Here is a 26,860-nt window from a genome sequence, read left to right as displayed (position 1 = left end):
TGGTGGTGTTCCAGAAGCATTTTCTTATGACGTTTTGCCCACATCTATGGCAGGCATCCTCAGAGGTTTTGAGGTCTGTTGGAAAGTAGACAAGGGAATTGTCAAAGGCTTTCATGGCCGGAATTAATGGGTTGTTGTGAGTTTTCTGGGCTATTTGGCCATGTTCCAGAAGCATTCTCTCCTGACATTTTGCCCACATCTATGGCAGGCATCCTCAGAGGTTGTGAGGTCTGTTGAAAACTAGGCAAGGGAGTTGTCGAAGGCTTTCATGGCTGGAATCAAAGGGTTACTGTGAGTTTTCTGGGCTGTCTAGCCATGTTCCAGAAGCATTCTCTCCTGACATTTCAACCACATCTATAGCAGGCATCCTCAGAGGTTGTGAGGTCTGTTGGAAATTAGGCAAGTGAGGTTTATATATCTGTGAAATAATGTCCAGGGTGGGAGAAAGAACTATTATTTTTGAGGCAAGTGTGAATGTTGCAATTGGCCACCTTGATTAGCAATGACTAGCCTTGCAGCTTCAAGGCTTGGCTGCTTCCTGCCCGGGGGAATCCTTTGTTGGGAGGTGTTAGCTGGCCCTGGTTGTTTCCTTTTTGGAATTCCCCTGTTTTTGGGTGTTCCCTTTATTTACTATCCTGATTTTAGAGTTTTTAATACTGGTTCATTTTTTGTGGTTTTCTCTTTTCTGTTGAAATTGTCCACATGCTTCTTGTGGATTTCAGTGGCTTCTCTGTGTCGTCTGATATGGTGGTTATTAGAGTGGTCCAGCATTTCTGTGTTCTCCAATAATAATATGCTGTGTCCAGGTTGGTCCATAAGGTGCTCTGCTATGGCACTTGATGAAACTGTTAGAATTGTTGCTGTTGATAGAAGGACAGCAAGGAGAGGGTCAATTCTACCTCCTTAAGAAAGACTTTCCAGAGTCTGGGGTAGCCACTGAGAAGTCTGTCTCTCCTGTCACTTAAAGTGTACCTAGGAAGACATGGGACTTAAAAAAGGAATGTATCACCTCCCAACAAAGGATTCCCCCAGGCAGTAAGAAGCCAGACATTGAAACTGCTAGGCCATTCAATGCTAATCAAGGTGGCCAATTGAAACATTCACCCTTGTCTCAAACAGACAAGAGTTCTTTCTCCTACCCTGGATATATAAACCCCTCACAACCTCTGAGGATGCCTGCTATAGATGCAGGCGAAACGTCAGGAGGGAATGCTTCTGGAACATGGCCAAATAAATTATTGTTTCTTTTTGATGTTTTGTCTTATGTCTTTTATAATAGGCTGTGCTTTTTATTTAATTTTAGTGTGTTAAATTATAATTTGTATTTATATGTTAGGTTGTATAAATGTTGTTAGTATGGATGTATTGTTGTTGTAATTGGGCATTGAATGTTTACATTTTATGTTTGGAATCCGCCCTGAGTTCCTTTGGGAAGATAGAGTGGAATATAAATAAAGTTATATTATTATTACTATATTACTAGCCGTCCCCTGCCACACATTGCTGTGGCCCAGTCTGTGTATATGTGTTTTGTGTGTGTATGTGTGTGCATATTTTTGTATATATGTGTATATATGTGTGATTGCATATGTGTGTGTGTGTGGTTTTGTGTAATTTTTTAAAATATCTTCTGGTGTGTTTTCCAGTATTTTTTATGAATGAGGGTCATTTGTTGACCAGTACATGTATTCTGTCCAAATTTGGTGTCAATTCGTCCAGTGATTTTTGAGTTATGTTAATCCCACAAACGAACATTATATTTTTATTTATACCTAGCCGTCCCCTGCCACACGTTGCTGTGGCCCAGTCTGTATATATGTGTTTTGTTTGCATATATGTGGTTTAGTGCGTTGTAATGAATTTTTATTTTTTGGCTTTTAAAGTCTTCCACTTTGTTTTTTGGTGTTCTAATGAGTGATGATCACTCATTGGCATGATAGGTGTCAATTTGGTGTCAATTTGCCCAGTGGTTTTTGAGTTATGTTAATCCCACAAACGAACATTACGTTTTTATTTATATACAGCCCGGAAAACTCACAGCAACCAAAGGAATGTATTTTCCCATCCTGCTTTCTATGCAGGAAACCTGATTCTTGTGCAGAAAATCAGGAACGACAGTTTTAGTGGACTTTTTTTCTACAACAGAGAGAGCAAATAGATTAACTTGCTGGCTCTGGCTTCAGAAAATGAATCGAATGCAGATCCGCATCCCTCTTCTTGCTCTGGAGCAGCTGTGGATGATTCATTGGGCCCAACTGCCAGCGGATGAATGGATCCGGAGATTTTGCTTTTGCAACGGACGGCCTCCTGCCCTTCTGCACGGGGCCTGCAAGCCCTCCTCCCTTCAGACCCCTGCTGCGATCTGCCACCGCTGCTTTGGCCAAGATCGGCAGCATTTCCTGCTGTGTGTTTTTAACTTTGCTTACTTTAGAGATTGCCCCCTTCCCTCTTACACATACACATCTCCTACAATTACACTGTGGCTCTGTGTAATCCACCTCCCCCTCTCCCACTCTCATACTAGTCGCTTTGGCCAAATATTGGCTCTTTGCCCCTTTGGCTTCAGGTCTGCATCTTGATTATCAGCTTTGGCTGCAACTTCCTTTCTCTCCTCCCGCCCCTTTCCCTTATTAGACTGGCTTTCCCCTTTGCTTCCTCTATTCCTTACCAGGCAAGTTTTTTTGTGTGTGTCAGGAGCAACTTGAGAAACTGCAAGTCGCTTCTGGAGTGAGAGATTTGGTCGTCTGCAAGGACGTCGCCCAGGGGACCCCTGGATGTTTTGATGTTTGACCATCCTTGTGGGAGGCTTCTCTCATGTCCCTGCATGGGGAGCCAGAGCTGACAAAGGGAGCTCATCCGGCTCTCCCCGGATTTGAACCTGTGATCTGATGGTCTTCAGTCCTGCCGGCACAAGGGTTTAACCCATTGCACCACCAGGGGCAAAATAATAATAATAATAATAATAATAATAATAATAATAATAATAATAATGTGGGACTTTCGAATCCAGACTGACAAAGTTTTGGAACACAATACACCAGACATCACGATTGTGGAAAAGAAAAAAGTTTGGATTATTGATGTCACCATACCAGGTGACAGCCACATTGAGGAAAAACAACAGGAAAAACTCAGCCGTTATCTTGACCTCAAAATCGAACTGCAAAAGCTCTGGCATAAATGAGTACAGGTGGTAATTGGCACACTGGGTGCCGTGCCAAAAGATCTCAGACGGCATTTGGAAACAATAAACATTGACAAAATCACGATCTGCAACTGCAAAAGGTCACTTACTTGGATCTGCGTGAATCATTCAAAAATACATCACATATCATAGATGCTTGGGAAGTCTTCGACTTGTGATTTTGTGATATGAAATCCAGCATAGAGATCTTGTTTGCTGTGACATACTGTGTTTTTGTGTCAGTAAAATAATAATAATAATAACAATAATAATAATAGTAATATAATAAAACCACGCCCTGATCTGCCTGATTAAGAGCTGGTGTAAGTGGTCTGCTTGCTTGAGAGTGTGATGGAGGAGGAGGAGGAAACTGGGGCCGCACATTCCAGGGAAGCTAAAAATTATCTAGAGCTCTGAGCCCACTATTCACAGCAGCTGTGGGGAATCTTAGGTCCTGGGGCCAAATTGGGCCCCCTTTTTCCACTCTGTCCATTTGATCTTCCATGCCTCTTTCCCTGTGATACTGTCATTCATCAAACACCTCTCGTAGTTATTTGTGTTGTCAAAGGCTTTCATGGCCAGAATCACTTGGTTGCTGTGAGTTTTCTGGGCTGTATGTTCCAGAAGCATTCTCTCCTGACATTGCGTTCACACCTATGACTGGCATCCTCAGAGGTTGTGAGTTCTGTTGAAAACAAAGCAAGTGGGGTTTATATATCTGAGAAATAATGTCCAGGGTGGGAGAAATAACTCTTGTTTTTGAGGCAACTGTGAATGTTGCAATTGGCCAGCTTGATTAGCATTGAATAGCATTGCAGCTTCAAAGCCTGGCTGCTTCTTGCCTGGGGGAATCATTTGTTGGGAGGTGTTTCTTGTCTGGAATTCCCCTATTTTCTGAGTGTTGCTCTTTATTTACTGTCCTGATTTTATTTTATTTTTAAAAATACTGATTGCCAGATTTTGTTCATTTTCATAGTTTCCTCCTTTCTGTTGAAATTGTCCATATGCTTCTCATGGATTTCAATTCAGTCAGGAATCAGCTAGGCTTTGAAGCTGCAAGGCTTTTCAATGCTAATCAAGGTGGCCAATTGCAACCTTCACTCTTGACTCAAACAGACAAGAGTTCTTTCTCCCACCCTGGACATCATTCCACAGCAATATAAACCCCACTTGCCTAGTTTCTAACAGACCTCACAACCTCCGAGGATGCCTTCCATAGATGTGGGTGAAATGTCAGGAGAGAATGCTTTTGAAACATGGCCAGACAGCCTGGAAAACTCACAGCAATCCAGTACAGCATATGCACAGCCATTCCACAGATATCTATACCTCACTTGCCTCATTATCAACAGACCTCACAGTGTCTGAGCATGCCTGCCACAAGTGTGGGTGAAATGCCAGGAGTGAATGCTTCTGGAACATGGCCATACAGCACGGAAAACTCACAACACCTGTTTTCTTGTCTGCCCAAAGAAAGTAGGGAATGGGGCTGGTCTCACTTCTCTGGAAAGGGAATTCAGAACCTGGGAGCTGCCACCAAAAAGGCCCTATCTCCTGTGTTCCCACTAAATTTAACCGGGAGGCACAGAGAGAAGGGCCTGTCCGTTAAGTGTCATAAGGGTTGAATTCTTCATAAGGAAGAATAGATTCCTTTAGAAAACCTGGTCCTGAGCTGTGTGGGGCTTTAAAGTTCATAACCAGCACTTTCCGTTGTGTAATAAGATTGAATATCAGTCATATACTCATGGCACCAAACTCCAAAATACTCAGGATGGGATTTGAAGTTCAGTCACTTTGTTGAGGGCTGTCATTGGCTACCTCTGTTTCAAAGATTCTGGCATAGTTGAATGCTCTGAAGCTCTCGCAGGATTAGAGGATATTGATTATTCTGCAGCGTGAGGGAGACACCTGCTGTTCATTCCACTTGTGCAACTTGACTTTTTTTCCTTTCTCCTTTTTAAATTTTTTGCAATGTTGTTTGGTGGGAACGACTGATATGCATTCATACCTATGTGTTTCCCCCTCCGCAGGGTGCCCGAGGTCCTGATGGACTAGTGGGTGAACCAGGACCACAAGGCACCAAGGTAAGACTGCCACCCACTTCTGGACAGTCGTTATTGTGGGGAAATGAGAGCCTGGTCTAATATTGTTAGACTCAAGACTGATTGATTTTTGTCTGGAATTTCCCTGTTTTTTTAGTGTTGTTTTTTTTAAATTTACTGTCCGGATTTTAGAGTGTTTAAATACTAGTAGCCAGATGTTGTTCATTTTCATGGTTTCTGCCTTTCTGTTGAAATTGTCCACATTCTTGTCAATCAGGGCCGGTTAACACCTCCCAACAAAGGATTTCCCCCAGACAGGAAGCAGCCAGGCGTTGAAGCTGCAAGGCTATTCAATGCTAATCAAGCTGGCCAATTGCAACATTCACACTTGCCTCAAGCATTTTCTCCTGCCATTATGCCTACATCTATGGCAGGCATCCTCAGAGGTTGGGTGGTCTGTGGAATATCCAGGTCAGGATAAAGAGACAAGCATGAATGTTGCAATTAACAACCTTGATTAGCATTGAATAGCCTTGCAGCTTCAAAGCCTGATTGCAAAGACAACTCTCAGGAAACAGGGGAATTCCAGACAGGAAAAACTCAGGGCCAGCTGACACCTCCCAACAAAGGATTTCCCCCAGGCAGGAAGCAGCCAGGCTTTGGAGCTGCAAGGCTATTCAATGCTAATCAATGCTAATCACCTCAAACAGACAAGAGTTATTTCTCCCACACTGGATATCATTCCACAGGTATATAAACCCCTCTTACCTAGTTTCCAACAGACCTCACAACCTCTGAGGATGCATGCCATAAATGTGGGCAAAACGTCAGGAGAGAATGTTTCTGGAACATGGACATAGAGCCTGGGAAACTCACAGCAACCCAGTGGTTCTGTCTATGAAAGCCTTAACCATGACTTATGGTTAAGAATGGGTCTAAGACAACAGAGAAAATGTGGAAATATAGAGGGATCATATTTCCACATGTGGTGGTCGTGTACAAAATCTAAAATATATTGGGGAAAAATTCATAAAATACTGCAGGAAATGTTAAAAATAAGAATCTCACTCAAACCCGAGATATTCCTACTAGGGATAACAGACCATTTTTTTTAAAAAAAATACAGATAAACTCCTTTTTCATTGAATACGGCAGCAAGAATTTGCTACCCGAAACTATGGAAAAAAGAAGAGATCCCAGAAATTAGTGATTGGATAGAAAAAATGGTAGATATTAAAAATATGGATAGGTTAACATACCTAATATCAAAAAACAAAGGGACCCCAATAAAAGAAACTGACTGGACAAAAGTAACAAATTATTTGAAACAGAAATATGGAAATATAATAATATAAAAGGAAGAGAAAACAAGAAGGATAACAGCCAAAACAAAAGAAAGAAGAGGAAAAACCACTTGGAATATACTCAGGAAGTCAACTAAGGAGATACATACCACCCTGCTCCAGATTTTTATTTTTTTATTTTATTTTTTCTCTCAAATATTTTTAATCTCTTCTTTCTTTCCTTTTTCTTCCTTTTCTCTCTCTCTCTTTATGACTTTTTTCTCTTTTTGTTTTGTTCGCATTGTTTGATTTTTCTGTATTGTTTTCTTTCTTTTTAAAAAAAGAAAACTTCAATAAAGATTATATTTTTAAAAAAGAATGGGTCTAAGACAACAGGAAGGAGGGAATTTCACTCCTGGAAGAGTTATTATCATGGGGAAAAGGAGTCTCCACTGAAACTTTATCCCTAATCCTTATTTCCACAACAAGCCAAAATTTTCAAAATCCAATTATCACCACGACAGAAAGCGAGGTGAGATAGAATCATAGAATCCTTGAGTTAGAAGAGACCTGGTGGGCCATCCAGTCCAACCCCATTCTGCCAAGAAGCAGGAAAATTGCATTCAAAGCACCCCTGACAGATGGCCATCCAACCTCTGCTTCAAATCCTCCAAAGAAGGACCCTCCATCACACTCTGGGGCAGAGAGAGAGTTCTACCGCTGAACAGCTCTCTCAGTGAGGAAGTTCAGACAAACATTCTGTTTTGAACAGATTGCTCTGTCTGAACCCATCCCACAGTGTCAGAAAGAATAAATAGCTGCATTGAACCTGAGCGAGTGGAAAGGACGAGGATGGTGTTTCCATTGGGTTTCTCCTCTTTTCCAAGCTTTCTCCTCTCCCAGATCTTTCTCTCTCCTTCCTTCCCTCTCAAAAATGCTTGGCAGTGTTTAGGAAGATTTGAGGACAGCTTCTGTGCACTTCAGGGATTGGGCAGTTATAAATTCACTCCAGATGAACACAAGCTCCGAACGTAATAGCTGAGTTGAAGGCCACTTCTGTGACAGGAAAGAAACGAGAGGCTGGAGGAAGAGTGCGATTTAGTTTATCATTTATTTATTTATTTAAAACTTTTATATCCTGATCTTCTCACCTCCATAGAGGGACTCAGACTAGCTTACAGCAAGGATTCAATGCTATTAATACAAGTTAAAACATCATACAACAATACAAGATTAAAATACATATAGATAAAATACATATATACCAAATCGCCAAGGTAAAATCATGTTCAACTCAGTCTGCATATGTGGTCACTCTCTTTGGTCTGTAACTAGTCTCAGTCATTATTCTGGGAATGCTTTGTTCCATAACCAGGATTTCACTAGCCTCCTGAAAGACAAGAGGGAGGGGCCAGATCTAATCTCGCACGGGAGAGAGTTCCATAGCTGAGGGGCCACCACAGAGAAGGCCCTGTCTCTCATTCCCACCAAACGCACTTGTGAAGGTGGTGGGACCGAGAGCAGGGCCTCTCCAGAAGATCTCAATGTTGGCCTTATTGCCACAAATAAAGGAGAGCGGTGGAAAAGAAAGCCTGTGTTTGGGCACAGCTTGGAAGTGTTAGTTCAGTGGATTGTTGTAGGTTTTTTGGGCTATATGGCCATGTTCTAGAAGCATCCTCTGAGGATGCTTGCCATAGATGTAGGCAAAACGTCAGGAGAGAATGCTTCCAAAACATGGCCATATATCCCGAAAAACCTACAACAACCCAGTGATTCCAGCCATGAAAGCCTTCGACAATGCAGTGTTAGTTCAGTTTGGAACATCACTCCTAGAATTCTTTACCCAACATAATGGGAGTTGTGGCCCAACGGCACCTGCAGAATGACAAGTTCTCAATTCGTGACCTGAGAGGCAGGACATAAGCAAGTTAGATTTATCCCGTATATATATACAACTCTCTCTCTGTTTTAATATCTCACAGGGCCTTCTAGGGAATCCAGGCAAAGATGGACTTCATGGGCAACAGGTATGTCAGATATTTTTCAAGTACTCCGAAATAATAACAATATACCTTCTTTATATTCCGCTCTATCTCCCTGAGGAGACTCAGGGCAGATTACAGAACACATATACAGCAAACATTCAATGCCATCATACAATTAATAAGGACAGACAATACATAAAGAAAAGTATAGGCTTTCCTATATTTTTCCACCTCCGGCAACTGGAGGCTGTGCTTGACTCTGGCCACAGGGAGGTGCTGTCATTCTGTCTTACATGCTGAGGAGCTTTGTTGTCCTTAGATGTCCCCCTGATCAAATTGCTGGTATGTTCTTATGGGCGCCTTTTATTACCTCCCTGCTTTAAGCGGTATCTGTTTATCTACTCATATTGTTGTTTTCTAACTGCTAAATGAGCAGAAACTGGGCTGATGGTGGGAGCTCACCCCAACCCGGGCTGGAACTGTCAACCTTTCAATCGGCAAGATTTTCTGCAGCTGGCGGTTTAACCCGCTGTGCTAAAGCCCGGCCCAATTTGGGTCTCTTCTCCAAGATTTCTCATTTCAGGTGTATATACAAATGTCCTGAATCTGAAAAAATAATAATACAAAATACAAAAAATTTCTGGTCCCTAGCATAAGAGATTCTCTTTTGGCTTTTTCACCAATTTATGGGATATGCTTCCATTTGGAATTGAATTCATGACTCCTAACTGTGTCTTTGCAGGGCAAGATTGGAGAGATCGGAGAGATGGGACCCCGTGGCTTCCCTGTAAGTTCAACCCACATCTTGTTTTATTGTAAAGTACAGCCCAAACCCTGCATCCCTGTGGAATATGTTACTGGACATAATGTGGATGTGCAAAATCACAGCTAATAGTGAACCCTATTGCAATGGAGGCCTTTGAAAATGCCTTGGAATGATAAAATTTGTCAGATGTTGATAAATGAAACCACAATATTTTTGCAATCATAGAGTTGCAGTATATGTTTCCTGATGTGCTAATGATGTTGTTCTGATATGTTCTGGAATTAAAAAGAAACTCACATGATAGTAGAAATAACATTGAATATAGTGTTGGAAATTGCGAGGAAAGAAGCTAGGACAAAATAAAAGTACTTCACTAAGGCCCCTTCTACACTGCCATATAAAATCCAAGTTATTTGCTTTGAACTAGGTTATATGACAGTGTAGACTCATATAATCCAGTTCAAAGCAGATAATGTGGGTTATCTGCTTTGATAATCCGGATTGTATGGCAGTGTCTAAGGGACCTAAGGCTGGATGTACACTGCCCTTGTATCCCAGAATATCTGACAGCGTAGACTCAAATAATCCAGTTCAAAGCAAATAATCGGGATTATCTGTTTTGGTAATCTGGATTATATGGCAGTATAAAGCCAGCCAAAGAGTTTTCTAGGCCCCTTCTACACTGCCATATAAAATCCAGATTATCTGCTTTGAACTGGGTTATATGGCAGTGTAGATTCATATAATCCAGTTCAAAGCAGATAATGTGGGTCATCTGCTTTGATAATCCAGATTATATGGCAGTGTTGAAGGGACCTAAGCCTGGATCTACACTGCCCTATATCCCAGGATCTTATCCCAGATTATCTGTTTATCCCAGATTATTTGGCAGCATAGACTCAAATAATCCAGTCCAAAGCAAATAATCTGGATAATCTGCTTTGGTAATCTGGATTATATGGCAGTGTAGATCCAGACAAAAGAGTTTCCTAGGCCCCTTTTACACTGCCATATAAAATCCAGATTACCTGCTTTGTAGTCCCTCCCACAATTTAGAGTTAAGAAAAAACTGAATATTAACATATGCACACACATACAATACAGTAAGCAGTATGAATTATATACATAACGAATAACTAGTGGAGGCTGGAAGAAGGTTGCTATTTCCAACACATACTTTGACTTTTATAGAGAGAGATGTGCAGGATATTGATGATACCTCCTAAGATAGGTGAGACATTGGCCTTCTGGCCGGGTGCTCTGACTCTCCATTGTCTTCTTGCAGGGTATCCAAGGACCTTCTGGACCACAGGGAGCAAAGGGGCCTCTGGGAGACCCGGCAAGTACTCCATATAGCTCCTTCTCTTCTTATTTACCTAGGCTTTGCCTCTGTGTGATGTATTTCAGAGGAAGGAACTGACAAAATTGCCTCCGGTTTTTCCTTGCCAAAGAAAGCCCTTTTGAAAGTCATGGGGTCGTCATAAGTGGGTGTTGACTTGAAGGTAGACACAAGATTGGGCGTTGGTCCTTTATCCCCAAATGATTTATTTACCGTATCAGGAGCAAACCAAGGGTTCAGTTGTGATGTATTTAAAAACACAACATTTAAAAACTTGGCATTGTATTAAATGTCCTTTGACCAGTAGCTGGCCACTTGGAGTGCCTCTGGTGTTGCTATAAGAAGGTCCTGCATTGTGCATGTGGCAGGGCTCAGGCTAAATTGTAGTAGGTGGTCTGTGGTTTGCTTCTCTCCGCACTCGCATGTCGTAGACTCCACTTTGTAGCCCCATTTCTTAAGATTGGCTCTGCATCTCGTGATGCCAGAGTGTAGTCTGTTCAGTGACTTCCAAGTTGTCCAGCCTTCTGTGTGGAGGGAGTCTCTCATTTGGTATCAGCAAAGGGTCAAGTATCTGGGTTTTGCCTGCCACTTTTGGACTCCCACTTGCTGAGATGTTCTTTTGAGTATCTCTGTAGATCTTAGAGAACTATTCCTTGATTTAAGGCAATGGTGTGCTAGCTGATATCTGAGCAGAGGGTGGGCCGAAGATGTTACTACCTTGGTCCTTTCATTATTGGCTGATACTTCCCGGTGGATTTCAGGTGGTACAATACTGGATTAGAAATCAGCTAGTTTTCCATGTAATAGGCAGTAAGAGCACATAAAGCTTCGGAGAGCTTCTGTTCACCACCTCAAATCTCCCTGCTTGAATGGTGATGGCTCGATCGTCAGCATAGATGAAACTCTCTATCCCTTCTGGCAGTGGCTACTCATTGGTGCAAATGTTAAACATTGATGGGGCAAGCACACTCCCCAAGTAATGCAGAGACAGAACTTCCAGGGCATGGGAAAAGGTATCTTTTTGAGCTGGCATTCCCTGAATATCCTAGCCAACTGTTTGTGCCAGGATATTCTGGGAATGACAGTCCAAGGAGAACATTCCCTAAGCCCAGAAGAATGATCAAGCCACACCAGCTCTGTTGCAGAGAAGGGAACTGGGGAAACTACCTCTGAGTATTCCTGGCCTAAGAAAACCCAATGAAATTGCTGAAAGTCAGTAAACATCTTAAAGGAACACAGTATTCCTTTACCACACAATTACTATTGGATTGTTTTCTAATTTTTGTATTGCACTTTTAAAACTTGTCTAGAATGGATTGTTAACCGCCTTGAGTCCCCCCACAGGGAGAAAGATTAAATAATGACAGATGGTGGCTGCTTTTGTGTTTTGCTAGTGCGGAATATAGGGTTACATTAGGCTGGACTTGTGTCTGGCCCAGCAGATGCTTGCTTAACGTTGTGGGCTTCTCTTTTAGGGACCTCAGGGAGCACAAGGTCCACCAGGGCCTTTGGGAGAAATTGGACATAAGGTGAGTAGCATTTCCATGGATGCATGCATTGCTCTGTCTATGCTTCCTTTTGGCCCTTTTTTCTGGAACCCAAGATGGAGCACAAAAGAGAGAATTCCCATAAAAGGAGTGGATGTTCTTTAAAGATCTCAATTGTCATGTCCCTTTCTTTACCAGTACTTTGCTTTGTGTTATCTCACAACTTGCTAATTAATAGGCACCCATGAAATCATGGCTTTTCCCATGAATTTTCTCCCCAACTTTCCCACATAATTGCGCTTTTCCCCACATAATTGCCTATTTTTGGCTCTAATCTGTAAACAAAAACTTTTGTTGATCTCCATAGCTCCAGGTGTTTTTTCCTGGGGGCCTTCTGTATTACTTACTTCTTCGCCTGACTCCTTATCTAATATTGCCATTTCTGGCTCCTCTGACTGACCTTGAAGCCCTGCACTTTCCAAGTCAGATTTCTCACAGAAAGAATCATCATCCCCTGACTTGAATCATCATCACTTCGAGCCCCGGAAAATCTCACAGACAATCCCACAATCCTCTCTAAATTATCAATGAACCCATCAGCCTCAGGAACCTCAGGCTTATCTGCAGCACTTCATTACTGTGCATTTCACACTCAGCTCAGAAAGAGGTAGGCAACACGAAGCAGTGCCAGTGCTTTGACAATCCTAACCTGGAGCAAAAGTCCTGCAACAACTCTTTGGGGAGAAAGAGGGCAGAGAATTCAAAGGGAAGTGAATAGAAAGAGGAAAGGAAGTGGGCAATAGATCTGCTCTTTCTCTCTCTTTCCTAAAGCCAAGTTAGGGGTGATAATATGCCATTACTCTTCTCTTCCTCAACTATTCAGCTGTATAAACTCCACCTATGATCTTTTCTTCTCAGTTTTAGTAACAGTGGGTTTTACTTTGTCTTCTTTCCTTTTCTCCAAGGGACCACCCGGTTCTGTGGGACGGCGTGGCCTTCCAGGTGAACCAGGCATGAAGGTAAAAAGGGTTGGGGGGATCCATGTACCCACTCATTACACAATGTTGGCTTCAGATTTGAGATAATGATGTTACTTTTTGTTGTCAAAGACTTTCATGGCCGGAATTGCTGTGAGTTTTCCAGGCTGCATGGCTGTATTCCAGAAGCATTCTCTCCTGACGTTTCACCCACATCTATGGCAGGCGTCCTTAGAGGTTGTGAGGTCTGTTGGAAACTAGGCAAGTGGAATAATGTCCTGAGTTGGAGAAAGAACTCTTGTCTGTTAAAGGCAGGTGTGAATGTTGCCATTGGCAAGCTTAATTAGCATTGAATAGCCTTGCAGCTTCAACGCCTGGCTGCTTCCTACTTGGGGAAATCCTTTGTTGGGAGGTGTCAGCTGGCCCTGATTGTTTCCTGTCTGGAATTCCCCTGTTTTCTGAGAGTCTTTGCAGCCAGGCTTTGAAGCTGCAAGGCTATTCAATGCTAATCAAGGTGATCAATTGCAACATTCATACTTGCCTTTTTATCCTGACCTGGATATTCCACAGACCCCTGAGGATGCCTGCCATAGTTGTAGGCAAAACATCAGGAGAGAATGCTTTTGGAACATGGCCAGACAGCCTGGAAAACTCACAGTAACCCATGTTTTTTGTTTCTGAGGCCAAGTACCATCTTTGTATGATTCCTTATCCCCAAAGGCTGCACATCTTCAAATACTACCCAAGATCTTAACCCCAAAATGCTGCCCAAGATCTGATGGACAATTCCAATTTAAACCTGACTCAGCTGCAAGGGAAAAGTCAGTTCACAGATGTAGAGCCACAAAAGGCAATAACAGTCTCCCTAAAATATTATTTTTGTCCATTGGGTGAGAATTTTATAATAGTTTTCTCCTGAATTTTAACTTTTGTAGTCTCAAGTTCCTTGTGTCCCAGATATGCAGTCAGAAAATATAGTTAACTTCCTTTCAAAACAGTCAGAGTCAACATTACCCACTCTCTGCTCCAGCTGGATCCAGCAGGTTCAGTTCTTTTCAGCATGAAGAAAACTTGTGTTGTGCCCACCTTTGTCTCATATGGATGTTAAGGAAAAGGATCATCTCAGAAATCAAGGTGGCAACTCTAATGCTTCCTCCCAATCTCTCATCTCTCTTTTCCTCTTGGTAAAAGGCCAATAGCACATCAGTTGGATAATTTATTTGGGGATTAAATCCAGTTTCCCTTTTGAGTCCTTCATCCATTTCCCATGGCTCAGTTTGCCTTGGCAAGTCTTCCAACACTTCTCCGAAGCTATGGGCCTTTGGACTCTTGGGGTCCATCTAAGATTTCACCTCCCCTCATTGGCATTTGGCCACCTTCTTAACTTACCCCTGGAACAAAATCCCCATTTATTTGCTTCGCCTGCCCGCCCATCCCATTGACTGGAAATGCTGGGTACAAGACAGGAAGTCGGGTTTATTTATTTATCGTCTCAGGAGCTCATTGAGAATACAGATATAATGTATAGAAAAACTACCAACAAAGTCAAAAACTTGGCATTATACTAAATTTCCTTTGGCCAGGAGCTGGCCACTTGGGGTGCCTCTGGTGTCATTGTGAGAAGGTCCTCCATTGTGTACATGGCAGGGCTCAGACTGCATTGAAGTAAATGGTCTGTGGTTTGCTCTTTTCCACACTTGCATGTGATGGACCCCACTTTATAGCCCCATTTCTTAAGATTGGCTCTGCCAGAGCTCTAGTTTGTTCAGCGCCTTCCAAGTTGCCCAGTCTTCTGTGTGCCCAGAAGGGAGTTTCTCATCTGGTCCCAGCCACTGATTGAGGTTCTGGGTTTTAGCCTGCCACTTTTGAACTCTCGCTTGCTGAGGTGTTCCTGCAAGCATCTCTGCACATCTTAGAAAACTGTGTCTTGATTTATGGCATTGGCATGCTGGCTGATATCCGAATAGAGAATGGGCCAGAGATGTCAATGCTTTGGTACTTGCATTACAGGCTGCTACTTCCCGACAGGTGTCAGATGGTGCGATACCAGCTAAACAGTATAATTTCTCCAGTGGTGTAGGGTGCAGGCATCCTGGGATAATGTGGCATGTATAAATAAGAGCCACATACACTGTTTTAACGTGGTGAGATGTATTCCATACTGGGAATGTGTATTCAGCAGCTGAGTGGCAAAGCGCAAGGGCAGATGTTTTCACTGTGTCTGGTTGTCACCCCCCAGTTGTGCCAGTCAGCCTTCGTATGATATTATTTCTGGCAACCACTTTTTTCTTGATAGCCAAGAAGTGCTTCTTGTAAGTCAGAGCAACAGTTCAGAGTGACTCCCAGGTATTTGGGTGTGCTGCAATGCTCCAGTGGGATTCCTTCCCAGGTCATCTTCAGAGTTCGAGATGCTTGTCTGTTCTTAAGGTGAAGAGCACATGTCTGTGTTTTAGATGGATCAGGAATCAGCTGGTTTTCCCTGTAATAAGCAGTAAGAGCACCTAAAACTTCAGAGAGCTTCTGTTCCACCATTTGAAAGCTCCCTGCTTGGGCAGTGATGGCACGATCATCAGCATAGATGAAGCTCTCTGTCCCTTCTGGCAGTAGGTGGTCATTTGTGTAAATTTTGAACATGGATGGAGCAAGCACGCTCCCCTGAACGGTCCATTTTTCTGATTCGCCATGTGCTTCTGTGACCTTGGATCTCAACAAAAAAGCTCCTGTTTTGTAGCAGATTTCCTATGAAGTGGATGATGTCTTCAGTTTTTGTAGTTTGAGTGATGCTGTAACATTTCATGGTTTACTTTCATTACATTGTCTAAATCCAGCTACCCATAACATTAAAACAATCAATATATTTGAAAAAACAAGCGTGCATTAGTTTTGGTATCAAACCCACAATGTGTTAACACAATGAGTAAAAATGATGAAGTTATTGTGTCCTCAATGTAAAAAAAAGGTCATGCTATAATGCATGACTTCCAACCTGTCCTTATTAAGCTGTATTTTAAAAGGCCACTTTCTCTCTCTCTCTCTCTGTACATTGATAGGGTGATATTGGACCACTTGGGGTTCCAGGAGAACAAGGCCTTATTGGTCAACGCGTGAGTAGAAATGCCATCTCACTGACTTTGTAATACCAAAGATGCTATATAGTCCAAAATGTCACCAGTCCTAAAATGAAGTCCAAAATATGCTTCACCCTCTATTTTGCAATCACATTAAAAGGCCTTGAAAGGGGCTGGATGTTTTCTTGCCATTGCATTTTAAGAACTATGTTAAACCAGAGGAATCGGTGGAGTGGAGCGGTTTAAGCAGTGGACTATGATTCTGGAGACCAGGGTTCGAATCCTTAATCAACCATGACTTTGGGAGACCTAAGTCACACTCTCTCAGCCTCAGGGGAAAGCAATGATAAACCTATTCTGAAGAAATCTTGCCAAAGAAACCCTACAATAGGCTTGCCTCAGGATCACCATAAGTTGGGAAATGTCTTAAAGACATATGTTAAATCCTCTCTCTGCCTCACATATTTCCTGAGCCAATGCTTAGTTTTGACATCTTCCTAGGAAACTCCAGGACTCGAGTTCAAGTCGTCTTGCTATGATAGTGTATGTCAACAGTCTTCCTTTGGTTTCTTGTAGGGTGATCCAGGTCTTAAATATAACACTACAGGAATATATATATATATATATATGTGTGTGTGTGTGTGTGTGTGTGTATGTAAGGAAGAAAACAAAGAAAAATGTGACTTCCTGTCTTCCTCTCAACAGCTATGTGTACATACATACTACTCATACCCCCTACATTAACCATATTCATAACAAATTCTTATCAAGTATCCAAACAAAAACTTAATATTCCCCTTCTTCCCTCCCTCATTTTCCTCCTTCCTTCTTTCCTTCCTTCCCTCCTTCCTTCCTTCCTTCGTTCCTTTTTTCCTCCCTCCCTCCCTTCCTCTTTTCCTCCCTCCCTCCCTCCCTCCCTTCTCTCCTCCCTCCCCCTCCCTCCCTCCCTCCCTTCCTTTCTTTCTTCCTCCTTTCCATTCTCTCTTCCTTCCTCCTTCCCTCCTTCCATCCTTCCCCTCCCTCTCTCCCTCCCTTCCTCTTTTTCTCCCTCCCTCCCTTCCTTCCTTCCTCCCTTCCTTCCTTCCTTCCTCCCTTCCATTCTCTCTTCCTTCCTCCTTCCCTCCTTCCCCTCCCTCCCTCCCTCTCTTCCTTTTCTTCACCCTTTTTTTGTAGGGTGAGCCGGGTCTTGAAGGGGACAATGGGCCAGCAGGACCAGATGGACTGAAGGTAAAGATCGCAGCTCTTTCTCTTCACATTTGGCCACAAAAATGTCCCACTTAGAGGAATCTCACTTCACCGCAAATCCTCTTTCTCTAGAAGGAGCCTGGAAATGTGCCCGTCTCATCAGTGCAGCCAGCAAGAACGCATTTCCCTTACTTTGTACCATTTCTTTCCCAGCTAGACTCCATGGCCATGTCAGCCAAGTTCTTCCATTCCAGGAAAACGTCAATCTCTCCTTGAAACTCCTGCCAAATGAACAAAAAAAACCCTTGTTATGTCAGTCCAGGGATATAATTTGCTGCTCTTCTCTGTGGCAATCTATCATCAAATGTCACAGCTGAGCAAGTCTCTCTTTATGAGATAATCCAGTTTTTTAAAAAATTACCTTGATTCCACCTGAGCCCCGCGCCCAAAGACATTACTGAATGGCTCCGTAACAAATGCTTTCTCCTCTCAGATCTTTAACATATTTTGTGCATGTAACAGAAGCCAGAGGAGGTAAAGGAAGCAGTATTAGTTCCGATAGTAAGGCAGGAGTAAGGCAGGAGTAAGGTAAACATCTCAAGGGAAGTGATATTTATTTTTATTTATTTACAGTATTAATATTCCTCTCTTCTCACCCCAAAGGGGACTCAGAGCAGATCACAAAACATATATACAACAAACATTCCATGCTGTTATACACTGACAAGACAGTCAACTGTGTATGTGTGTGTGTGTATGTGTATGTGTATATATATATATATATATATACACACACACACACACACACGCATACATACACACACGTGTGCACTTTCCTATCTTTGGCAACTTGGAGGCTTGTGCTTGGTTTTTGCCACAATGGGGTGCTGTTGCTTCACTTTCCCTGTCATAGAGTTTTGTTTGTAAACTTCCTCCTTGATCAAATTGCCAGCATTTTTCTGGCATTTCCATTAAAGCAGTACCTATTTATCTACTCACATTTGCTTTCGAACTGCTAGGTAAGCAGAAGCTGGGCTAAAGGCCAGGAGCTCACCCCAACCCTGGCTTCGAACTGTCAACCTTTTGATTAGCAAGATTTACTGCAGCTGGCTGTTAACGTGCTGTGCTAAAACCTAGCCGATATTCTAACTACAGTGTTCTCTCACTTATCGCGGGTGTTAAATTCCAGAACCACCCGCAAAAAGTGGAAATCCGTGAAATAGGGAAGCTGTGTATATATTTACAATCTCACATCAGCAAGTAGCATCTCAAGCAGCCGCTGTGCAAGTCCTACTTTTGCTTTTGGTGTGTATTCATCTGCTGAGTAAATATGCTATTTACTGTAAATTGTAATTTACAGTAAATTACGATTTACTGTAAATTACGACTTCTTTTAGTGTTAGAATTAATACCTTTTAAATACATTTTTATACATTTTGTCATTTTTAATGTGATTTTAAAACTGCGAAACAGCGAGTCCACGAAAAGCAAGCCGCGAAGTAGTGAGGGAACACTGTACATCACATTCGCTTTCTGCCTAATGTGACATTCTCCATCATGCCACTTCATTTTGTTGCATCTATAGATCAGATCATACACAAAACTTAAGCAGGCTCAGACAATGCATACCAGGTGCTTTAGGCTATATATCAGAGGAAGAAATTAGCCAAATTGTCTCTGAGGATTCTTTGCCTGAGAAAACCCTATGGGATTTATTTGGTAGCTATTGGTTGACAGGAATTAAAGGCACATACACACAAACGATCTGACATTGGTCCCTGTTTCCCAAATGCTGCAAGCTAGAGCTAACGTGCAGTCATTGAATTCTTGACAGCAGAAGGTGTCACCCCAAAGGAGATTAATCAGAGAATGGAAGCTGTTTATGGTGATTGTGTTGATGTGAATACTGTGCATCGTTGGGCAAGTAAGTTTAAAGATGTTGAGATGGGAACATCTGACTTGCGTGACAAACAAAGTTGGACGTCCTGTGACAACAACCACCGAGTTTCACAAGGAAAAGGTTGACAGATTGATTCAGGATGATCATTGTATCAGAGAGAAATTTCAAGCATAATCGGCATTTCACAAGAACATGTGAGTCACATTATTGCTTTGCTTGGCTATCAGAAGATCTGTACACAATGGATACCCAGGATGCTGATGCCTGAAATGGAAGCACACAGACTTGAAACTTCAGAGACTGGATTTCACCGCCGTATGACATCCTCCATACAGTCTAGATTTAGCACCGTCTGACTTCCATCTGTTCCCGATAATGAAAGAAGATCTGCGGGGACATCATTATGCTTCTGATGAAGATGTTGAAAGAACTGTGAGACGCTGGTTGCGGAAACAGAGTGTCGATTTCTTCTGTGACGGCTTCAGAAAGAAGCCGTTCATCGTTGGCAGAAATGTATCCAATGCCCTGGTGATTATGTGAAAAAGTGAATAGTGGTAGTTAAAGAGCACATGCTAAGGATTATTTCTGTGTTTGAGTTATTAAAATATTCCCATCCAAACCCAAGTAACGAAGGTGGAGGCATTACTTTTCATTCAACCCTTGTAATAATAACAGTAGGGTCTGTAATAATTATTATTATGTAGGCTCTGTTTTGAAGGAAGGAACTGGCTGAATCACCTCTGACTGCTCCTGGCCTAAGAAAACCCTAAGAAATTCATGGGGTTGCCATGAGTCACCAGTTGACACACGCAGAGATCAGAATGAGTCCAAACATACTAGGAAAAACACAAGGCAGGAAGAAAAAAGAGAGATGGCATTGCAGGTGGTAATTTCTGTCAAGGAGACTTGTATATACAAGACCTGATCAGAGCTGTTGAGAACAGAATGCTTTGGATGTCTTCCTCATTCAAAGGGAACCATAAGTCGAAGCCGACCTGACAACAATGAACTAAAATGGATCAGACACCAATAAGCAGTATTCTAGATCCACTGTGTGGGAAAGTTCATCAGATCAGTAAAGATGTGTTAATGCAAATTTGCTGTCGGAGTCATATATTTTGCATGAGCTTCTTTGGGAAGCCCCTGCTTCCTCTCCTCATACTTCTCCTCCAAATACTTCTCCTGTGTCTCTGAGTATGAAAGCATTGTTCATCCTGTGTTCCTCTTCCAGGGTGATAAAGGAGAGCCTGGTCCTGAAGGAGAAAGAGGCGACAAGGGACAGGAAGGCATCAAAGGAAAAGAAGGCCCTCCCGGATACCTTGGCATGACAGGCGTCCGCGTGAGTTTCCACGATCCCTTGCTTTTTCTCTACTTGGCTTTACTCTGCTGCTTGACCTTACTGGCATCTTGTAGAGTGGTTAAGTTAGTCAATGTACATATATATATATATATACATCTGTGCACGCGTCAACATGTTTATGTTTGTTGGTTGGTTGGTTTGTAACACAAAGACTCCTGCATGGATTGATGGATCTAGACCACTTTGAAAACTGCTAGGCCATTAAATGCTAATCAAGGTAGCCAACTGAAACATTCTCTCCTACCGCCAACAGACAAGAATTCTTTCTCTCACCCTGGACATTTCACAGTTATATAAACCCCATTTTCGAACAGAACTCACAACCTTTGGGGATGCCTGCCATAGATGCAGGCAAAAATGTCAGGAGAAAATGCTTCTGGAACATGGCCAGGCAGCCCGGAAAACTTACAACAACCTAGACAGGAAAAGAAATTGAGGGGAAGGGAAGAAAGAGAATAGGGGAAGAGTAAGGAAGAGAAGAAAGAAGAGATAAAGGAAGGGAGGGAAGAAAGAAAAAGAAGGGAAGAAAAAGAAAAGAAAGAAACGGAGGTGGAGGTGTATGAGGCAAAACAAGGGAGGGGGAGGGAGGGAGGGAAGGAAGGAAGGAAGGAAGGAAGGAAGGAAGGAAGGAAGGAAGGAAGAGAGCAAGAAGGAATATGAAAGAAATGGTGGAAAGAAAGAGCCATGAAGAAAATATATACCTGGGCAATGCCAGGTATATGCACTAGAGTTTCTATACTTTTATGTCAACAAAATACATTTCATATGCATTTAAATAAATATAAAATAATATTTAAGGACATTGAGCTCAATAAATTAATTAAGAATAGTTGTTGCAGACTTAGGCTCGTGTTTTTTCTCTCTCTCGTGTCAGGAGCGACTTGAGAAACTGCAAGTCGCTTCTGTTGTGAGAGAAATGGCTGTCTGCAAGAACTTTGCCCAGAGGATGCCTGGATGCTTTTGGGAGGCTTTTCTCATGTCTCCACATGGGGAGCTGGAGCTGACAGAGGGAGCTCATCCGCGTTCTTCCCGGATTTGAACCTGCAGGTCACTGGTCTTCAGTCCTGCTGGCATTGAGTTGGGGACATACACCCTTTCGGGGTGAGAAGGCTGGAATATAAGTGCTGTCAATAATAAATCAATCAATATGCAGTCATCCCGCTACATTTGCTGGCGTTAGGAGGAGATTTTATTCATATTTCTAAGACTCTCTAGATAAAAAGGAGGGAAGGGAAACATAAGGACAAAACCATCAGGGACAGCTAATTATCTCTCAACAAAGGATTCCCCCAGGCAGAAGCTGACTGTAGAATCGCAGTGAAGGGTCTAAGGATTCCTAGAGAGAACATTTTCATCAAATTCGCACATGCTGAAGCCTGCCAAAGCAGAGGGCCGATTGTATATAATCCTGATTGTCACTTCCCAGGGTCTCAATTGGGGAATGGAAAGTGCTGAGTCCAGGCGCATGACCGCCTGTCTGCCTTGTGGAAAAGTAAAGTCTGGCCTCAAAGGAGAAAACAAAACCCACAGCCATTTCACGAGAACTAGGAGAAGTATTGCTTTGTAAAGCAAAACAAACCATCCCTTCCCCGTGAGGTTGTAGCGCTCCAGTCAGTAGGCAAGATCGGAGGCTGCAGCCTCCTTGTGCCAAAACTAAACATGACCTTTTGAAAAAGTAGCACGAGGAGCCAATACAGTTCTGCTTGCTTGTAATCACTTTCCCTTGTTATTCTTTATTGTAGTGTTATGGGCCCATTTTGTATTTTTAGTGCACATTTTATATAAATAATATTTTTAAAGGCACATAAATGCTGCTTCTTACAAATCATATTTGGAAACACGTCTGCCTGCTTTGTGATCCATCCCAGCCAGCCCCTCGCCTCCTCCATGATCTTCTCTTCTCACCACTTCCTTTCTTAGGCCTCACTACTATTTTTATAATGTGCTGCTGTGATTTAGGATAGCTAGCGGAGAGCCAACGTGGTGTAGTGCTTTCAGCATTGGCCTATGACTCTGGATTTGAATCCCTTCTTAGCCATGGACATCCATTAAGGACCTTGGGCAAGCCCATTCTCTCAGCCTCAGAGGAAGCAAAGGCTTACTATTAGGTTATCACCTGTTGCTAAAAAAAACCCCATGGGAGGTCCACCTTAGGGTCACCATAAATCAGAAATGACTTCAAGGCACCCAACAAAATGTAGCAGAGTTTTTTGTTTGCTTTGTTGCACTCCAGGCTTGGAAACACCTATGACCACCACACCACACAAATGTCCAGGAAACAGTTTATTGCAAAAACATATAAAAATCAGGATATATAATCCAAAAAGATTTAGCAACAGGTGATAACCAAACAGCAATCCAAATGCCTCCTGAAGTTCCAAAGGTGACAAAGTCCAGGAACAGCCAGAAATCACAGGTATAGCATGTCCACAAGCAAGTAGGTATAACTAGTAAATACTTGAACAAGAGTACAAGAACAGGATCATAGAAAACTTACAGGAGATATAGATAGATAGATAGATAGATAGATAGATAGATAGATAGATAATTCAAAATCAAAGCTTGACTTGAACCAGGAACAAGAGAGCTGAGGCTTAACTTCTCACTTTAATGCGGCATTGACTGAACTGACCTTAAGGTAAACAATTTTCTGTTTAATAGATACCCATGAAATCATGCCATTTCCCATGAATTTTCTCCACAACTTTCCCATGTAATCTCTCTGAACAATGCAATCTATTTTCTGCTCAGGTGATTTCTCCTCGGATCCCTTCTTATCACTAGCACTTCACTCAATTCCTTATTTACTGTTGCTACTTCTGGCTCCTTTGATTACCCTTGAGGCCCTGTGAGCCAGTTTTCTCACAGACAGAACCATCATTTCCCAGACTTGAGAGCCCATCACTTTGTGCCACAGGAAGGCTCATAATCCTCTCTAAATCATCAGTTAAACCATCAGTCTCTGGCTGATCTACAACAGGAATGTAGCTCAGTGGCAGAGTACAAAAAGCCCTAAAACTCCTATGCAACTGAAAAATGCTGGCGGGGATGGTCTTGACCTGAATGAATTGGGAATGAATTGGGAATAAATGTTTGATCAAGTTAAGAGTTCCAGTTTTTAATAAAAAAAGAAGAGGAGGGGAGGGAAATTATTTGTTTGAGGTATGGCTGGGAGATGAAGTATTGCAAGAAGAGGAGAACGACTTCTGAGCATCTAGGTTAGATATTGCCTGTGCATTGGCAGGGACAAATGTGGGCATTAATGTGTGCGCGTCCTACACGATCTCAGTGGGTCCTGCTCTCAGGAATGCCTTAAGCCCTCCATGCCTCACTGAGCACACTGCTGCTCATTCAGTCATGCTCCTGTGGTCAAGGTGAACCAAAGCTTTCATTATATAACCATCAGCAGCTCCTCAGCAGCTGGACGCAACTGGCCCGAGCTGAGCATCACCCATCCCATCCAGTAAAGACTCCTGAGCACATATTCTTTATTAAATCTCTCTTCTCGCTCCTCTGCTGTAAGGCACCAAGTGTTTCAGTTCCCTCCTTCGTCGTGTGCTTGATGAGCCAGAAGCCACACGAAGAGTTTGCCAACTGGCAGGAGCCAAGCCGATGGGTTTTCATTTGCTTGCTGTTGCCGAGCGCTGCGGCTTTTCATAAATACGCAGCCCTTTGTATCCTGCGAATATGAAAGTAGCCAATGTTTTTACAGTTCCAGGAAAGTAATTGCTGAGTCCGTAGGTAATGAAATCCAACATGTTTAGGAGAACAAGAAAATCCCTATTTCTGCAGCAAAGCAGGGAGCTTAGTTCTTCATTTTGGAGATTACTTCTGAAGGTTTTTAATCTACCATTTGCCACGAGGATTTGAGGCCAACCATCATATGAATGTCTTCTGTAGTAAAACAGCTGTTACCTTGTAGTTAAGGAAGTTCCACCATGGTTTGAAGAGAGTCCTCACTTGGGAAGGCCCATGCTTTGTGGAAGCTTGCAAGCCAGGATTAGGAATTATGGTTTAAATTATGGAATTATGGTTTGCCCTCATCCAGATTGTCACAACTGCCAGGCACCAGTTCAGGACCTGAACAGCCGTCTTAGTAGCAAGTGGAAAGGAGTGATAGAGCTGGACATCATCTGAGTACAGATGGTATTGAACTCCAAAACTCTGGATGATCTCTCCCAGCGGCTTTATCTAGAAAAGCGTTTCTCAACCTGGAGGTCAGGACACCTGGGGGGGAGGTCGTGAGGGGATGTCAGAGGGGTTGCCAAAGACCATCAGAAAGCATAGTATTTTCTGTTGGTCATAGGGGTTCTGTGTGGGAAGTTTGGCCCAGTTCTATCATTGGTGGGGTTCAGAAAACTACAACTACAACTCCCAAATGTCAAGGTCTATTTTCCCCAAACTCCACCAGTGTTCACAATTTGGGCATATAGAGTATTTGCGCCATGTTTGATCCAGATCCATCATTGTTTGAGTCCACAGTGTTTTTGGATATATGTGAACTACAACTCCAAAACTCAAGGCCAATGCCCACCAAACCCTTCCAGTATTTTCTGTTGGTTATGGGAGTTCTGTGTTCCAAGTTTGGTTCGATTCCATCGTTGGTGGAATTCAGAATGCTCTCTGATTGTAGGGGAACTATCAATCCCAGCAACTACAACTCCCAAATGACAAAATCAATCCCTCCAACCCCACCAGTATTCAAATGTGGAAGTGTTGGGTATTTGTGCCAAATCTGGTCCAGTGAATAAAAATACATCCTGCATATCAGATATTACATGACGATTCATAACAGTAGCAAAATCACTGTTTTGAAGTAGCAACAAAAAAAATGTTATGGTTGGGGGTCACCACAACTGTATTAAGGGGTCATGGCATTAGAAAGGTTGGGAGCCACTGATCTAGATGTTAAACAACATGGGGACAGTACTGAACTGAGCAGGACCCCACAGGACAATGGCTGTGAGGCCAAGGAGCTGTCCTCCAACAACACCTTCTGGGAATGGTCCTCCAGAAGCCACTGCAAAACAGTACATTCCCTCTGGGCATTGCTAGGCTCACCAGCGTGATGATATGTTAAACTCCTGAAGCTTCTTTCGAGGAACATTTCTTGTCTGCATGTGAAGCTTTTTGGAATGGCAGAGAGGCTTCCATTCCAGAATACAGAGTGCTTAATCTCCATGATGGTCAGTTCAGAACCAAATGAGGTTATGTGTATCTATGCACTGAACCAGAACATGGGCTTCTGTGGTGTCAATGTGTTCAGAGGCAGAGGCAGACTTTAAAACAATACAACTGAGTGGCAAAGAAAATCCTGTTGAAAACTGGAGTCCTTTGTCCTTCCTGCCAAAATGCTGTCCAAGCTCATTCTTTTGTGTGTTCTCCAGCAGCTGTTCCATTCTGTCCCACCGATTCCTTGGCCTTCCGCCCGAGGGCTGCGGGAGTCATCGCAATACAGAGTCCCTTGGCTTCCAAGTTCCGAGTGATGAAACAGAAATGAGTCATCTTACATCTCTGGGAAAATACCTAATAGCCTCTCTTCTAGCCTTGCTTGTCTACCTCTCCTCCTCTTCTTCTTTTTCTTCTTCCTCTCCTCCTCATCCTCGTTCTCTGTGTTCCAATATCCTTTGGGGAATGTTGTTGCACAATGGGGTGAAATCCTCTCTCTTGTTTTCTTCAGGGACCGGAAGGAAAGCCCGGCCGCCAAGGGGAAAAGGGGAAGACTGGACCCAAGGTACACTTCCCTCTGTTCTTTTGACTCCTATGGATGGTTACATTGCAAAACCCAAGGCATAGTTACACTGTTATGGATCTGGGTTAGAATCCCTTCATACTTTCCATTTCACAAGGGCCAAATCTGCCTTGAGGGGTGAAAGAGAATTATTAATTAGAGAGTAAATAATACTTTTACTTACATTATTGGATACCAGAAGGAAAGCCAGGCCACCAAAGGGAAAAGGGCAAGACTGGAAATGTTCCTAGAAAGAAGGGATTCTAACCCAGATCCATGAAAATTTAAAAGGAATAACTAGTAAAGTATATAAGATAATAATTGAAATAAAGTAAGGAAAAACAAAAAAACAATACCCTTAAGAAGGTCTGGGAAGAAGATTTAGGGATAAAAATAAATGAAACAGTGTCAACAATTATGGAGACAAAGACATCTAAAGAATTTATCAATACGGGTTAAAGAAAACTACTATAAGTTAATATGGAAATGGTACCTAACACCAATAAAAATAGCAAATGTAAAGAAAAACTACTCAAAAAATTGCTGGAGAGGA

At 42.6% G+C, this 26,860-nt stretch overlaps 1 protein-coding gene across 2 annotated transcripts in view; it reads left to right on the top strand.

Moving 5' to 3' along the window:
- The window catches only part of COL27A1 (collagen type XXVII alpha 1 chain), a 213,135-nt gene that overhangs the window by 133,640 nt on the left and 52,635 nt on the right, over positions 1-26,860 (top strand). For both annotated transcript variants that reach the window (XM_060757312.2, XM_067471901.1), the window contains 10 exons: positions 5,215-5,268; positions 8,492-8,536; positions 9,237-9,281; positions 10,546-10,599; positions 12,075-12,128; positions 13,052-13,105; positions 16,114-16,167; positions 17,305-17,358; positions 20,448-20,555; positions 26,257-26,310. In XM_060757312.2, the coding sequence (XP_060613295.2) occupies positions 5,215-5,268; positions 8,492-8,536; positions 9,237-9,281; positions 10,546-10,599; positions 12,075-12,128; positions 13,052-13,105; positions 16,114-16,167; positions 17,305-17,358; positions 20,448-20,555; positions 26,257-26,310 (576 nt within the window). The remainder of the gene's footprint in view (positions 1-5,214; positions 5,269-8,491; positions 8,537-9,236; positions 9,282-10,545; positions 10,600-12,074; positions 12,129-13,051; positions 13,106-16,113; positions 16,168-17,304; positions 17,359-20,447; positions 20,556-26,256; positions 26,311-26,860) is intronic.

Source organism: Anolis sagrei, chromosome 11 (genome assembly GCF_037176765.1).
Source record: "Anolis sagrei isolate rAnoSag1 chromosome 11, rAnoSag1.mat, whole genome shotgun sequence".
Lineage (NCBI taxonomy): Eukaryota > Metazoa > Chordata > Lepidosauria > Squamata > Dactyloidae > Anolis > Anolis sagrei.
This window is presented reverse-complemented; position numbering and strand designations above follow the sequence as displayed.